The 16,981-nt window shown below is 37.0% G+C and overlaps 1 protein-coding gene across 3 annotated transcripts in view; it reads right to left on the reverse strand.

Moving 5' to 3' along the window:
• The window catches only part of VLDLR (very low density lipoprotein receptor), a 39,968-nt gene that overhangs the window by 15,373 nt on the left and 7,614 nt on the right, over window positions 1-16,981 (reverse strand). For 2 of the 3 annotated variants that reach the window (XM_021001757.2, XM_021001760.2), the window contains exons 3-5: window positions 6,599-6,718; window positions 2,470-2,592; window positions 38-160 (exon numbers count right to left, since the gene is read on the reverse strand). In XM_021001757.2, the coding sequence (XP_020857416.2) occupies window positions 38-160; window positions 2,470-2,592; window positions 6,599-6,718 (366 nt within the window). The remainder of the gene's footprint in view (window positions 1-37; window positions 161-2,469; window positions 2,593-6,598; window positions 6,719-16,981) is intronic. The other variant, XM_078152807.1, reaches the window with a different exon arrangement.

The raw sequence follows: 16,981 nt of genomic DNA on the forward strand, positions 1-16,981 counted from the left end.
AAGCCATTCAACGGATTCAGTACTTGTATCTTCTTACCACAGTTTTCTTCATCTTCTCCACTGTCACAGTCGTTTTCACCATCACACTTCCAGGACACTGGGATACATTGGGTTGATCGAACACCACAGCTGATCTCATTTATTCGGCAGGTTCTCATATCTGTTGAGGACACATAGTCTCAAAGGAACCTCAGAACTGTGATAAGTGATACAAGGTGCTGAGGAAGATTACTCTGAGTTGCTTGGTACTGGTGATGTTCACGATTCAGCCATCAAAACAGCATACTTATGAAATTGACTCTTCCATCTGAGGTCTTGGTATCTATTTCCAGGGCTACTCCTTGGGACCCTGATACATTTGGTGACCAAGCCCAAAAGGCTTACTTCAAACCCTTGATGTAATTTCTAGGTGACTCAAACTACTGGTTTCTTGTTATTTCCTTGCCTCACTTGGCAGTAGTTTGATATGGTAGAGATTGCTAAATTTAGGGTCAGGATTTGGGTTCTAATTGAAGCTGTGCTTCCTATTATAAGACCTTGGGCAAATCATTTTCCCTCATTCTTCACCTAAGTAGATGAGGAATAAAGTACTTTATAGTTCTAAAATCAACAACAATAATAATAGCTAGCATTTATATAGCACTTGAAGGTTTATAAAGTGCTTTACAAATTTCATTTCATTTAATTTTCACAACCTTAAGGGATGGGTGATGCTATTATTCTCATTTTACAGATGAAGAAATTAAGGCAGGTAGAAGTTAGAATCTAAGCAAATATATGCTATGCCCTATATCAGTGTTCTTTGTTATGTCCATTTCTTATAAGTCTCCAGAATCCCTTTTGCATTCTGACCTTTTATCCACTTACTCCAAAATTTCTCTAGGGAAAATTCTTCAAACTAATTCCAATTTTTCCTACCTTTCCATATAAAGAATTATGATTTTCATTTTAGAAGCATTCCCCTTCTATAAAATTGGGGAAGAAAAGAGAAGACTCATTTTTTAATTCCTGACAGCACTTAGTCAAATTTCAACTGTTAACATGTTTTGTGAAAGGTACTCTCTGAACCAATAGAAAGGAATAATATGTATTCTAAAATCATTTCTAGATTATGCATTGTGATTGGAATGAATAGATTTTGTTCAATTGAGTTTGTTTCCAGAACACAGCAAATGGAAAGAGTGGAAGGTGAACCAGGATTTAAAATTAACAAATAATTCACAGTAAGTCAATTGTTGTATATTTGAAAGTGACAACTCATATCATTAAGACTTGCTTAAAGAAGATAATTTTATTTCTGTTTTTCTGTCCTTGACAAATAATTTAAATACCATTTTAATTATGGACCCTTCATTAAAGTGAAATGACCTAGAGCTGTTCCTATTATTAATTTATATATGTGTGTGTGTGTATATTATATATATATACATATATATAATATTTGTAAGTTTATCTTTAGCTATACTATTTTAGATTTCACTCATTTGCAAGTTGTCTTGCAAGTCCCTGTTTCCTCATCTAGAGGGATACTTATAAAGACAAGGAACATTGGCCCTCAATTTCTTTTATATATGTTTTAAAGGAATGCCTACTACTTCACTTTGTCCACTGTGGGATTTGGAATGTTGAAAGCTTTCAGGATTAAGTACCATTTCTATAGAGTAATCATGATCAAGAACATGTGGGCAATTTATGCACCTAGTCAATGAGTTCTCAATAGGCTCAATGGGCTTGAGGCAGTAATAGGAATGCTCAACACTACATATAACCACCCAAGAGAACTTTAGTTTAGCCAGAGGCTCACAAATTGAAGTGGGGAGAAAAAATCAGCAAATTACTTGTATTGAGATTACTCAATGACTTATGTCAGTAACTGCTTCCTGGAAAATGAAGATCCTTAAGATGTTGTAAGTGGGGGTTGGTTTGTGGAAGAGAGGGGAGCAAAGATTAACACCAAACGTTGAATCTCAGAAGCAGTACTTAACTCCATCATGACAAAGTAGAAAGAACTTTTCTAGTTGATGCAGTCACCGAGTTGAAAGTACACCACACAATGGAAGTCATCCTCCCAGTGTTGGAAGAAACTTCAGAGGCCATCTAATTAACCCATACCTGACTGAAGTTTCCTTTAAAATTCCCAATAAGGTCATCCATCCTTTGCTTGGAAGACTTTAACAAAATAGAGCCCTTTACTTCCTGAGGCAATCCATTCCATTTTTTTTCCCTATTATGGCTAGGATCTTCAAGGAAGTTTTTCCTTATATCCAGCCCAAAAGATATCTCTGCATTATTTCTAGTTCTGCCTTTTTAGGGCAAATGAAACAAGCTTATTCCCTCTTATGTGACAGCCTTTCAAGTACTTGAAAACAGCTATGAAGTGCCCCCTTAATTTTCATATATAAGCTCCAAATAGTACCCCTAAGAATATTGTCACCTTGGCAAGTTAGCCAACAAAGTAGCAACACTTACTGCATTGTTCTGGCCTTTCATCAGATCCATCTTCACAGTCTGGGTCCCCATCACACTGCCATCTGTTCGGTACACACTGGCCATTATTGCATACAAAGTCAGACTCAGCACATGTCTTCTTCACTATAAATAAAATTCATATTCAGTTACAAGGTTAGTATCAAACTTATCCAATAGTCCATTTGTTTGCCAGAGTACAAATGGCCTCTCTGGAAAACTATATTTTAATCTCTTTAATGCTGAGGTTTCCAAGTCAGCCAAATAAATCCTTAATTGTGGCTGTATGTTGTTCTAAACTGGTAAGTGCCAATATCCAAGGGTCACTCTTATCTTTGGGTATAGCAGGTGTTATTCCTAACAATGTTTGGTTCTGTGGAAAATTGCCACATGAAGACATTGGAAACTGAACCTCACCAGAATGGGAGAGGAGAGAAAACATCCCTAGTTGGGCTCTAATGTAAGAGATTCTCCTGTGAGTTGGGGAATTAGAACACCCATTGCTAAAAAAAAAAAAATCAATTCATAATTGGTCACAATTCATTCCAAGATATTTCGGTACAGCAAATTTTATAAGTTGAGTTGTTTTCATAAAGGGAGATCTAGAGAGCAAGGGAAATCTGCAAGATGGACGGGTGACCACAGCAGATTAGTCAAGGCTAAAAGGTACTTCCACATTTTCTTATGTGAAATAGATTGGGTATTTTTAGATTTAAACACAAGGGCCCTACCTAGTTTGCTACAAATTGTAATTTGACCCAAAAAAGGAGGAATAATCACAATGTTTTGACTGACATTTCCCAAACACCCCAAGTACATTTCTCTAAAACAGCCAAGCCTAAGAGAATAATTGTGACCAATATTCTACTTATGTAGTTGAATGATTCTTAAAAGGATGGAAATGTACTTTAACAGCTTGGTTGCATTAGACTTGAATTTATGTTTTCTTATTGTTTTACCTTTGATTTCAGTGTACCTAGTGGTAGATAGCACTTCCAATACAGATCAGCAAACTCATCTCACTTTCTAGTTTTTTGAAAACTGCTTAGAGAAGGAACTTCAAGGTTATGTATAACTTGCCCATAGTCACAAAGTATATATGATTGGCAGAACTTCAACCTGGGTCTTTGTGACTCCACAGCCACCTCTCTATTGTCATGCTGGCTTTTGCTTTTGGTGAGAATTATTTTGTTTACATACATGTTGCCCCAGTCTTAATTGTATTTTATGATCATGACTTTGTCCAAATAGTTTCTAAAAACCTCTGGCTTCAGAAGCTACATAAGGCAGTTAATACTATGAATTTTTTTTCAGCTATTAACACCCTTTAGTGGAGCCAAGGAAACAGAGAATGGGACTTGTGGTTATTCCTCAGTGAGAGCATTCTCTTCTGTTGCCTCTCCCACCCTTAACTCTAAATCCCTCCAGATTTCACTAGAAATAGAATTTTCACTAAACTTATCCTCTTCTTGCTAAGTTCTTCTCCTCTCAATACTACTAATGTACTTTGTAACTGTCTGAGGGCACATATCAGCACATACCACTATAGTATAAAGCAGACTTTTAACAGCTCTCCACCAACTTAATTCCTTCAGAGCTAAGCTTAAACTTGGTCAGAGAAGGAGGTCAAGTTTGAATAAAGTGAGTCCAACTGGGGGAAAAGGCCAATTATATACCACTTAGTACTTCCATGTCTAAATATCAAACAAAAAGTTTAGGAATACTATGGTCTAGGCACATAAGAGGAGTTAAGCTGATCCTTGAATGATAGGATTTAGATGGTGAGAGGGAAGAGTCTTTTTTAGTCTGGTTTAACAGAGTTTAAAAATGGTGGACCAAGTACTTTATTTAGAATAGGAATGACCAAGTCTTTGATCTCACCAAAAGCTTTTAGCTGCTAAGGGGTACAATTATTTTGTAGAGTTTGTGGGTGACAGTACCAAAGCAATTTATTTTTAAAATCAAAACTGCACTCTATTCTAGAAATTCTATTCTAATTAACTCAAGCTCTGAGTTAAGAGGACATAAATATTGAAATTTTATCATTCAACTACATATGGATTCTCCTAACCTACCTAAAGCCTGTCCCTCAATGTTAAGTGCTACCACCATAAGCTTTCCCATATAATTGACCCAAGGAAACCCTTCCTGACTTATAGATGGTCCAGGCAAGAAGACTTCTTTTGGATTTTAACCAAACCCAGGCTTATATTATTCCTTTAGAGAGAGAAGACACATGCATATTAGATAAGCTGTCTGAATAGTAGTGGCATATCTACCATATTCCACCTACAGTAGTGCTGTGTAAACATAGAAAGGGCTCACATTATGTAAATTGAGCTGCTTAATGGATAAACTGTTGTGTGTGCATTCTACACAGATGAACAAAGGGACTTCAGTTTTTCAGGTTAGGGTTGAATTGAGATCATTTATGCTCTATCTCCATAAGAGTAAACAAAGTAAGCCAGTGACTTTCACTCACAAGGGACGGTGACTTTTCTTTCAGATAATGGCCTGTTTCAGAACTAATAGAAGTTTAATTCCTTCAAGCCACAATATAGTCAAACTGACAAATGAGAAGAAAAATTGCTCCAACATGGATTTCTTTGGATGGCAAGGAATTTAAAAAATTTTACATCACTGTCTAATTACCTGTGGCCAATTGGAGGTCATGTAATGGGTAGTCACCTCTCTGAAATGAAATATTAGAACTGGATTCATGTGCTTCCCCACCCCCATTTTCTAAATAAGGAGATTAAAGGATTTGTCAAGGTCATGCAAACCTATTCCAGATAGGGATAAGGTTAATGTCAAGTGAATAACGTGGCTGTGGAACATTACCTTGGATCATATTGGTTATGGGAGATACTAGTAACAGGGGATAAGCAGAAGGAAGATTAAAGTAGTCTTCTCTATTCTCTCCTCCACCCCATCCAGTAGTGATCCTTCCCTCCTCAGAACTCATAATATTTCTTATGAGAATTGTAATAGAAGAATAAGACTAACATGAACTATGTGTATCATAAGAGCTGAGACCACTGTACCTAATCTTTCTCCCAGCAAGGAGTATTGAACATAGATGATGAATATTTGTTAAAATGTGAAACATTGCCATTTCTCATTCCATTTTATATTCTTCTAATTCATTACCTTTCTCTATTTTTTGGAACCAAATTATAACTATGCTTACAGCAGTCAAAAGATAAAGTTAGGGATTCTGGAGGCTCTCCCATCTCACAAAGGAAGTGGCTATAAAATCTGGCTTTGCTCAAGGAATGAGATCTGTTACCAAGGGAGACTGTGATGACAGAAGATACTTCTTTAAGTTAGCACTTAAAAAAAACTTTCTAGGGATTTAGGGATTGATAGAAGTCTGAGGACTTCTAAGGGTTGAGAGAAATTTGAGGACTAGTCTAATGAGACTATAGCTTCTTCAGAATAGAACAGTACAGTGGAAAAAACACTGGCCTTGGAGCAGAGAATCTGGGTTAAATTTCTGTCTCTGACACTACTTGTGTGACCTTGAGTAAGTCACTTAACCTCTCTAGGCTTCAGTTTCCTCATTTGTAAAATGAGAACAACTAGCCTGCTTCTAAATCTGTAATCTATGGTTTTCTTCTGACTCTACTCAGAGTCTATGGGTTAGATATATTATTATTACATTGATTTTCTTTGGTAGGAGTCAGGGGCAAATAGAAGTCATAATCTGGACTAGAGTGTTTCCCTGAACAAATTTCCTATAATAGACATTTGTAAACTATAGTATTAATATAAAGTTAGGGAGAAAGGGTAGAAGATATAGAACTTGTTTTTTTGGTCTGAGAGGAGTCATGCCCTTCATTTTTTAATCAAAAGGTCTATTTTATCTTTTATCTTCTTATTCAAGGTATGCTAGTTTCAATTGATTTTAAGATGACTTCTAGGAGACTTATTTGTCTACCATCAATAGTTCTAGTTGTTTATTTATTTTAATATAGATTCTAAGCTCAAGCCAAGTCCTGAAAGAGCTTTGTCTGATGGCTTTAGTGATTTTTATAGAAACATAAGTCAGGACATGATTTTTCTGCAAAATATTGAGTTTCAGTGATTTGACAAGGGGGAAAAGCATTCAGCAGGTTCTGAGGGTACTTACCACATGAACTCTCATCACTGCCATCGCTACAGTCTTCCTCACCATCACACTTCCACAACAAAGTAATACAGCGGCCATTGCTGCACTGGAATTGAGATGACTCACATTTTGTTCTTGTCCCTAAGGTTAGAAAGACCTTAGCTAAATCAGTATTTTTTGAAAATGAAGATAAGAAAAGACAGCTTGTTACTTTGAAACTAGAGATGCAGGCTACCCCAAGTTCTTAGAGAAGGGGGATTATGATGCCATTAGACTTATTTAGGAGCAGCCCATCTTCAAGTATCCAGAGCAGATCTATCAAGTGCTACTTATTAGTTACTAATTTGGAAAATGAGCACCCTTCCTCTGAACTCTCCTTTCTCTGTTCCTTCTTTCTAGTCCCTTAAATTTATATCATTGTCATCAGGCATTTCCCTTAGTCTTACCGCCTTATCCCATCAGTTGACCTGTTACTACTTCTACAACATCTTTTGCACCTGATTCTTTCTCTCTCAACCCCTAAGGCTACCACCCTAGTTCACATCTCATGACCTCTTGTCTGGGTTCCTATAAAGCCATCTAATTTGTTTCCCCCGAGTCTTAGTCTCTCTTTTCCAATTCACCTTTCACACAGATGCTAGTCTGATCCTGGTACTACTCTGCTCAAGAAACTTCAGTGAACTACTACTATCTCTAAGACAAAATGCAACTTCCTAAGCATGACATTTAAAGCCCTTTCAACTAGTCTCTAACCTCTCTTCCTAGAAATGTTTCATATATGCAGCCAGACTGCATTTCACAATTCCTTATACTGTTGTACAAGTATTCCCCTGTGCTTGTAACACTTTCTCTTCACTTTTACTACCAGGAATTCTTAGCTTCCATCAAGGCTTAACCCAGGTGCCACTTCTGCCTTTTCCATTTTCCCTAGTTGCTACTGTTCTCTCCAGTGTATACTGGTCAATGTCTAACAAACAGCTCTCTGGAAGGTTGGAGGTGGGGTGGGAACCAAACTCTACATGCATGACACTTTTAAGTTTATTCTGCATTTTTAACACATTCTCTATCACTTAAGTCTCCAGAGTAAAACAAAACAGTAAATCAAGCCCTGATTTGTAGCATTTACCAATTTCTGAGGTATAAATACTCATACTGAAAATTTAACACTTGGCCTCCAGAGCCCATTAGATATAGTTCTAGTGCACTTTGGCTTTTTCCTGCCTCAGATTATTTTATGCTTATCTTTATCAATCGATGACCATTAAGTGCCTGTTACAGACCAGACACTGTGCCAAGTGCTGGAGATACAAAAAGCAATCTCTGCCCTCAAGGAGCTTACAATCTCATGGGAGAGACACTATGCAAACAAATATACACAAAGCAAGCTACATACAGGATAAATAGGAAATAACAGAGGGAAGACACTAGAATTAAAGTTGGGAAAAGTTCCTTGTTGAAGAAGGGATTTTAGTTGAGACCTAAAGGAATCCAGAGAAGTCAGCAGAGTTGAGGAGGAGGAACATTCCAGCCATGGGAAACAGAGAAAACACTGAGCCAAGAGATGGAGTGTCTTTCTAGTGGAATGGCTAGGGAGCCAGTATCACTGAATCATAGTGTACGTGCTGGAGAATAAGATGTAAGAAGACTGAAAAGGTAGGAGAAAGCTAAGTTACAAAAGACTCTGAATGCCAAACAGAGCATTTTATATCTGATCCTGGAGGCTAACAAAATCAGAGAATCACTTCAGTGGCTGAATGGAGGGACTTGAAATGGGCAGATCAACCGGCAGATACTGCAGTAGTCCAGGTATGAGGTAATGAAGTCCTGGTCTAGAGTGGTGGCCATGTCAGAGGAGTGATGGAGGCTTATGACAATAATGATGATAATTGTTGTAAGATATATTGCAAAGGTAAAAGACAAGCTTTGGCAACAGATTAGATATGAAAGGTGAGACATAGTGAGGGGTCAAGAATAACTCCTAGATATTAAGCCTGAGGGATTGGGAAGATGGTGTTGTCCTCTATAGTTACAGGAAAGGTAGGATGGGGGAATGGTTTAGGGAGAAAGATAATGAGTTCAGTTTTGGACATGTTGAGTTTAAGATGTCTACTGGAAAACCAGTTTGGAATGTCTCAAAGGCAGTTGGAGGTAAAAGATTGGAAGTCAGCAAAGAGATTATGTTCCCAGGGAACAGGGACTATTTTTCCTTTGGTTGCTCTAACCCCAAGTACCTTGTAGACCTTTAACTGAGATCAGAAATCTATAATCTGAAGTAGCTTAAATTTAAGCAAAAGCTAATAATTTATTCTTTAAAGCAAGGATTCTTAAACTTTCTCACATCATGATGCACATTTGGCAGTCTGCAGAAGCCTATGTAACTCATTCTTAGAATGTTTTTAAATGAAAAAAAATACATGGGATTACAAATGAAACCAATGGAAATATAGTTTTTTAAAAATATTTTTAAGAAATTTCCAGACCCCAGGTTGAGAACCCATTTTAAGTCTTATCAATATTCTTCACAGAGCCCAGATAGGGTGGATAGTACAAGTATCCCTATCTTACAGTAAGTCAACTAGCATTTACTAAGCACCTCCTATGTGCCAGGGACTAAAGTAATGGAGATACAAAGGAAGACAAGAGATAGTCCCTGTACTCAAGGAACTTAGAGTCTAAAGATTCTAAGATTTTGTAAATGAGAGAACTGTGGTAGCCTTGAAGTGACTTCTTGCCCAAGGTCTCAGAGATGACAAGTAGAAGTACTAGCTCAGGCTCTCTAACTCCATCCACTACTTTACTATATTAGATTCTCCTCTTATTTTCCAAGGTCTCATACTGAGGCCACAAATACAAAGTATTAGAATCACCTTTTGGCCTCAATACTAGTAAGGATTTGCTCACTTTTCTACAGCTCTTTAGAAGTACTGAGGCTAGATGAGGTGGTTTATTTACCTGCAAGCCTAGTCATTGTGAAAGATTTTGAACCTGGCAAAGTCCATTTAGATATCAGGACCATAATTTGACATGATCTATATCAGAGGTGTCAAACTCATATAGAAAGAGACCTCCCTGCACTATATAGTGACTTAGAATAGCACATATTAACATTAGCTATGTTGTATTTTATTTTTGTTTTATTAAACATTTCCAAATTACATTTTAATCTGGTTTGGACTCCTTTAGGAATTTTGCAGCTGTGATTCAACAGCTCTGTTCTATATACAAGGAAGCCCTTCTTAGGGGATAGCTCCCTCTTTGCATGTCATTTGTAAATCTTGATGTTTTTGCCCTCAAACCTTCAGTTTACTTTTGTTAGTAAGTTACAGGAAGATAAAATACTTCCAAACAGAGCTTCCCCCCCACCACAGAGTCCAATCTGTAACTGGTAAGCAACTGGGGTGCATTTGTGAGAACAGACAAAACAGTGACAGGCACACACTGTTACTTACGTTGGTGCACCGATCAACAATAATTGGGATGTTGTTATTAAAAACTACGTACGCTTCTCAATAACTGAATATTTCTATTTGAGAACTTGGCATTTACAAGTTTGGTACATCTGAAATGCACAAGACTCTTTCCTTATAGGACAAGTCCATGCTAGAAAGTTTTTCTAAACAAGTTTTTTTTAATGAGATTTTGTTTTTGTGGTGGGGGGGTGATAAGTCACTTCTGTTATACACTGTACTGTAAGGGTCTCCCTTATAATAAAGGATAGTTTAGCGAAACTAACCAGTAGAGATTACACTTGCTAATACTACCAAATATTGACATTCTTTAACTGTAGTCTCCCTTTCTTTCAAACAAGAGGGAGAGATAGTTCATTCTGTCTTCTCTGGAACTGACATTGCTTACTATAATTACTTGTAGTGTTGGTTGCCTTTTAGGGTGGTGGGTTTTATTTTTGGTTGGGGTTGGGGTTAGTGTAAGTTCTCCTAGTTATGCTAATCCTGTTCGCTGTCAAATTGTAGGAATTTTCTCATTCAAATGAGCATGTAAATACCTGTCAGGTTGAATCCTTGTGCTAAGTACTCTGGGTTTAGGAGAAAAAATAATATCAATGAGTATCAATCCTTGACTTCAAGGGGCTTAATTTTAATTTTTTTGAGGGGCTAGGCAATGGGGTTAAGTGATTTGCCCATCACACAGCTAGTAAGTGTCAAGTTGTCTGATGTCAGATTTGAACTCAGATCATCCTGACTGCAGGGTCGGTGCTCTATCCACTGTGCCACCTAGCTGCTCCAAGGGGCTTAGTTTAGCTGAAGAGGTAAGAGGCAGAAAGAACTATTCTACAAGATGTGTTTAACACTATAGGTAGTATAGAGTACTACAGGAGTTACTTCAAAATGCTACAGCTCATGATGGCCATGCCTTTTCTCCTGTCTTAAAATGTGACAGAATTGTAGGACTTGTTCTAAATGTGAAAATCCAGCCCCTGAAGACCCTCTTCTTCCATCATCCGCAATCTCTCCACCCAACCACACTTCTGTGTCCATGTTCTTTCCAGGAAAGCAGATATGCTCCCTGGAGTCTCTGGGACTTTTCAGAGTCAGTTAAAGCAGAGTATAATGTGCATTGCTGTTTTTCAAATGTGAACTTGTGCACTGATGTATAAATTCAATGTTCTTGTTACAGACTGAATAAATGTTTATTTTGAAGATAAAAAAAATTATTACGTTAGCAGTAATGAATCTCCATTTCTATAGCAATTTGCTTGTGCAGGCTGTTAAATTCTCTATCTAATATAGAGTACTTTTTATTTACTCAAAGTAGGTGAAAGAACACTGGCAGGCAAGTCTGGAAATCCAAGTTTTAATATTAATTTGTCCTCAGATCCTTCATCAGAGAAATAAGATCGACTAGAGCAGGTTTTATGTCATGGACCCTCTAAGAGTCTGATGAAATCTATGGCTCCACTTTAGTATAATGTTTTAAAAGGCCTAAAATGAAATACATAGGATTACAAAGGCAAACAATTATATTGAAATACAGTTAACTTTTCTTTTTTTAGTTCATGGACTCCTGGTTAAGAAATCCTAGACTAGATCAATGGTTCTTTCTAGCTCTATGGTCTTCAAGTCAAATGATTCCTTTCCTTCTTTACTTTTACTTAGACAATAATAATAAGCAGTCCTGAATACCAATATTATACTTGGAAAGAAAGTCAGAAGCTGTTTGGATCAAGAATTTCTGTAAAGATTTACATAATCAAAAGTCCTTTTTTGGAGATCAAGATAGTCAGATCATCATTATGTTCCCAGCTCTGGCATAGGACATCAATCTCACTTTAAGGATGTAATAAGAATAAACAATTTAAAATTGTGACTACTTTGCACATCTTGAGGATGCCATCAAATGCTAATTTCCCAAGAAATGCTCTTACTATTTCAATTGCTATAAAATCATTTTCTGAGATGAAGATTGCTATGAGTTTAGGTGAAGGAAGTTATCTTCCTTCACACTTGGCACTTAAAATTAGTGGTAGAGTATCAATTTTCCAAGAGACTACCATTTAATGACCATCACCCTAATTTGTGACTGTTCACCTGAAATTAGTTGTTGGTTTTTTTTTTTAAGAGTACCTCAACAGGTCAGGACAACCCTGCTTCAGAAACTGAGTTGTCTTTTTTTTTTTATTCTTAAGCATCATTTACAGTAACTTACAGCAAAATATTTTCAGTCTGCATAAGCAAATTGCTACAGAAATAAGTAATACTTCTAAATATTGAAGCTTTTCCATATACCTTTCAGGCTAAGTCTCTCACTTGCAGGTTGGATGACCGACCATCATAAGAAGTACAGCTTGGACAGTCTGCATCAGGGGTTCTTAACTAGGAGGTTCATGGATAGATTTCAGTAGGTCCATGAACTACACCTTTATTTTCACTAACCTCTAGCTGAAATTAATCATTTCTTTAAGAAAATCTTCTAAGAAGGACTCCATGGAATTCACCAGACTGCCAAAGAGGTTCAGAAACAAAAAGAGGTAAGAGCCCCAGTCTAGATTACATCTTGCCAGCCACAGTTAAGGCTTGCTTTATTAAAGTTACAGAATATGCTACTTAATCATCCTTTACATTTCAGCAAATTCTAATATTCCTACACCTGATGAATTATCAGAGAAACCACTGGATTAAGCTGAGGGAAGATGAGAGGCCAACCAATTTAAAGAGTTAGGGTATGTACCCAGAAAATACGATACCTTTGGTTGTGCATCTTAGTTTTAGAATTTGTTTCTGTTTGTCTGGGGAATATATGCCTTTTGCTTCTATGTATTTTATTAGACCTAGCTAGAACAGGAGCGCACAGAGCAAAGTTGGAAGCCAAATGTTAAACTGGCTTGTCTGTATCAGATTTTAAAAATCTCAGCTACTAACACTCACCTCCATTGGATCACTACAGGCATTTTATGAAAACAGTAGGTATTTTAGAGCTAAGATTTGCTCACCCAGGAATGTCTTCACAGAATAGATTAAACAGAAAGTTGCTGGGACCCCTGACCAAGTGAGAGGCAGCTACATGGCATAATAGATAGAGCACTAGACCTGGAGTCAGGAAAACCAGAATTCAACTCTGGCTCTAGACACTCAACTAGCTGTACTGGACAAGTCAATGAATCTTTCTTAGCCTCAGTTGTTTTACGTGTAAAATGAGGATAATAATAGCACCTACCTCCCAAGGCTGCTGTAAGGATAAAATGTGAATTTGTGAATTGCTTTACAAACCTCTATAAAAATACATGTGATGATGCCAATGACACTTTTTTGCTTGTTAGGTTGGAATTGTCAACTAGATACCTTCAGCTAAAGTTTCACTTCATCTTTTAGTAAATCAGAACTGCTGGAAATGCTTTTCCATTTACAAGTCAAAGCATTAAGTGGTCAAGGAAAAAAAAAGAGCTACAAATACAAGTCAAGCTTACTTTGAACATAGTTCATCAAGCTAGATGCCTACATTTTTAAAAACAATAGATTAGACCAGCAAAAAAGAAAGTAAAGAAAAAAAAGAAAGAAAAGGAAAAAAAATCATGATGAGAAAAATTATACCAAAGGCCCCTAAAGCCCTAGGTGGTAGCCACAAAGTCCCTAGGCATGATGAACCTTACGGATTCCCTTCAGTTCATTCAATGGGTATTTGATTAACATCCCGATTAGGAGTCTCCACACTATATTCTTACCTAACAAAGGGAGGACAGATTTTATACACACACACACACACACACATACACACACATATACATACATATATAATGTCTCCACAGGCTATACACACACACACACACATACACACCATACATGCACAACAGAGCAGGTTTTCCTCTTAAAGGACTTTAAAATGCTGACCTAGTGAATTTTAGGGGGCATGGTAAGACTAAATGAATTTGGGACCACCTCACACTGTCAGGCATTGCCATTTCCTTCTTTTACTTGTGAAAATAAAATATATATAAAACAGCCTGTAGATTCATCACATATATTCACACTGAATCAGATAGCTCTCCTGTTCCCTGTTCCAGTCTCTCAGGTGAGCTGAGGCACAATAAGACAATGTGGCTGTTCCTGGTGACTCACATCCCATGTTAACAGTTCACTGACTTCAAGGAGAACTATGTTGACATGGGCAACACATTGCAATGGACTGTCTCCCCACCCCCACCCCAGCCCACTGAATCTTGCAAGTACTGCTTGGGAAAATTAAGCCCATGATCAAAATGTTGGCAGGAGAAAATAAAATGGCAGATCACTGAAGTCTAAATTATAAAATTTTATAAAGTGAACTAAGTGCTTTAAGATAGGAGTGTACCAAGTATCTGATATAATAAAAATCTTAGTTTACTAGGGGGCATGCATAGCGATATGTAGACCAGTTAGCTTATATAGTCTGTGGACTAATTCAGTAAAATGATAGGAGAGACTACCTTGGTACTATTTTAAAATCAAATATGTACTGTTATCCTAGAAATTCTATTCTGGGAGTGCTCCTTATCTAACCACTTGAGCTTTGGGGTGAGAAAATAAGTAGAGTCATAAAAATTGAGGCTATATCATTTTTTTTTAAAAGATATGTTTACCCTATCAGATACTGAAATTTATTATCTTAGAGTACTCTGAGACATGTTGGACTCTAAAAAGAATGCTTATATTCTTATATATTTATACATATTGTTCAGTATATAAATTGTGTATATATTTATATTTCATATATATGTAAAATGACACAATTAGCTATAATAATATATCGAAAATAGGTGGTTCCAGTATTTTGGTAGTTGTGGGTTTCAGCAATAACTAAGTTTTTAAGTATAAAGTATAAACTCCTTATTAAAGAACAGGCAAGCCTCATGGGAACACCATAGCCAAGTATCAACTTTTCACGTCTCCTCATTGCTTGAGCCTACTACAATTCTCTACTGGAAACACTCAATTTATTTTGGCACTTCCAAGACAGCCAAGGGCATTTATTTTAAGCCTTGTTCATTCCCACTGCTTGCTTTCACTCCAGTCTTTCTACACAGGCTGAAATGTAGATTAGGATTCCTAATGCCTGAGCTAGCATGTCAAAGCAGCAAAATAATAAGAGGTGGGGGAGAAAAAAAAAGATTTGAGGGAAGGGGTGAGGTTAAGGGACGAATGCCAAGACCGTTAAAAACTACTTTATATTCTAGCTCTAAGTCAGGTGTTCTGGAAAGAAAGATTGCACAAAGGTCATTTTCATACTGGCCAGTGAGTGAGAGAGTGAGAGTGAGAGAGAGAGAGAGAGAGAGAGAGAGAGAGAGAGAGAGAGAGAGAGAGAGAGAGAGAGAGAGAGAGAGAGAATGTGTGTGTGTGTGTGTGTGTGTGTGTGTGTGTGTGTAGAGAATGCATAGCAAACCATGTCAAGAAAGTAGACTCCTCTCATTCAGATACCCTAGATTAACGACTACTCTTTTCCTCCCTCACTGGAAAACTCCTAGTTTGCTCCTATAAGTTGCTATTCATCAAAAGAAATGTTTAGTGTCTTGAGGGGTCTGGCAGAAGTTTGTGACCCCTCAGGGCTGCAATCAGAGCAAGTTTTCCTCTCAAAAGAGTTTCAGCTGCTGACCTGGTTAATTTTAGGGGGTATAGTATGGCTAAGTGGATGAGGGATCACCTCACCCTAACTCTCAGGCACTGCCATTTCCTTCTTTTTGGATATAGTAAAGCCTCATTAAATTCAGAAGCCACTAGTTAAAAAAGCAACATTAAAAAGGTGATATTTGCTAAGCAAAAAAGGCAAGTTTTAGCTTGTCTCATAACTGAATATAAAAGGTGGGAGTAGGAAGAGAAAAATATTTAACCTACTTAAAAGAAACTGCTCACAAATAGACCTATCCTTATCTATACTTTCCATAGGCCAGAGGCTGCTGGAGCCAGTTTTAATAGATTGTTAAGTTTTCAGTGTAAGCATTTATACCTGGGAAAAGAGCAAATGCTACAAATCGAGGCTTTTTTTTTTTTTGGGTGGATTGTCTAGGGTCTAGACTTAAGAAAGTGATGGAGAAAAGTTAATGGAGATTAAACTTGAAAGTATGTCCAGCATATGTTCTTCCCCTTCCCCAGTTGATTGTTAAATATTTACCAGAACACTCCTTTAGCATCTAGTCTAGTAGGTCCTCTATTTAGCACTACTTTGAGACAGATCAATATGCTAATAAGGTCTTGGTGAGTGAATTTTGATTAAAGAGAATCACTGCTCTAGGGACACAAATGGGATTAGTGAGCTTTTTTGGTCCTGGATCACAAGAACCTGGAGAGATCAAAGCTCTATAAACATGGAGAGAAGATAAAAGGTATGCCTTTACATTGGTCAGTCATATCTTTGTGTTAAAGCAAAGTATTTGTTTCTAAATATTGATGTTTAGATACTTCTCTTAGGTATTTTTCTATTAAACTATGGTTGGGGACAAAAGGGCCCAACTGATATAGACTCTGGGTTTTCTATGTAATATTATCAAAGTCTGGATACTCATCTAGTAATAAAGTAAAAAGGATGATTTAAAAATAAATTCTAGTTCATATGAATTGCAAGGGAAGGCTAGTCTAAAATGTTTTAATATCATTAGGATAGATAGTATTTGGAAGTTGTTATATAGAATATTATATATAGTAGCATGTCCTACTTCAGTTAGAAATACCTGGGTTTGAGTTGTGCCTGACACATACTGGCTTTGTAACCCCAGGAAATTTGTTTAATCTCTTACTGCCCCAGAAAATTCTAAGACTGTTGAAAAACAGTTATTGATCTGCATTGGTAAAAGGAATTAGCTCTACCAAAGAAAGTACAAGTACAAAGGAAAAACACATCATACTATATTGTCAGGTTGTAGGCTGGCATAAGTCCATAAATAACTCCACATAACTCCACATCAGCTTTGTATCTACCCAC

The sequence above is a fragment of the Phascolarctos cinereus genome, unplaced genomic scaffold (assembly GCF_003287225.1).
Source record: "Phascolarctos cinereus isolate Bilbo 61053 unplaced genomic scaffold, phaCin_HiC Scaffold_4;HRSCAF=312, whole genome shotgun sequence".
Taxonomy (NCBI): domain Eukaryota; kingdom Metazoa; phylum Chordata; class Mammalia; order Diprotodontia; family Phascolarctidae; genus Phascolarctos; species Phascolarctos cinereus.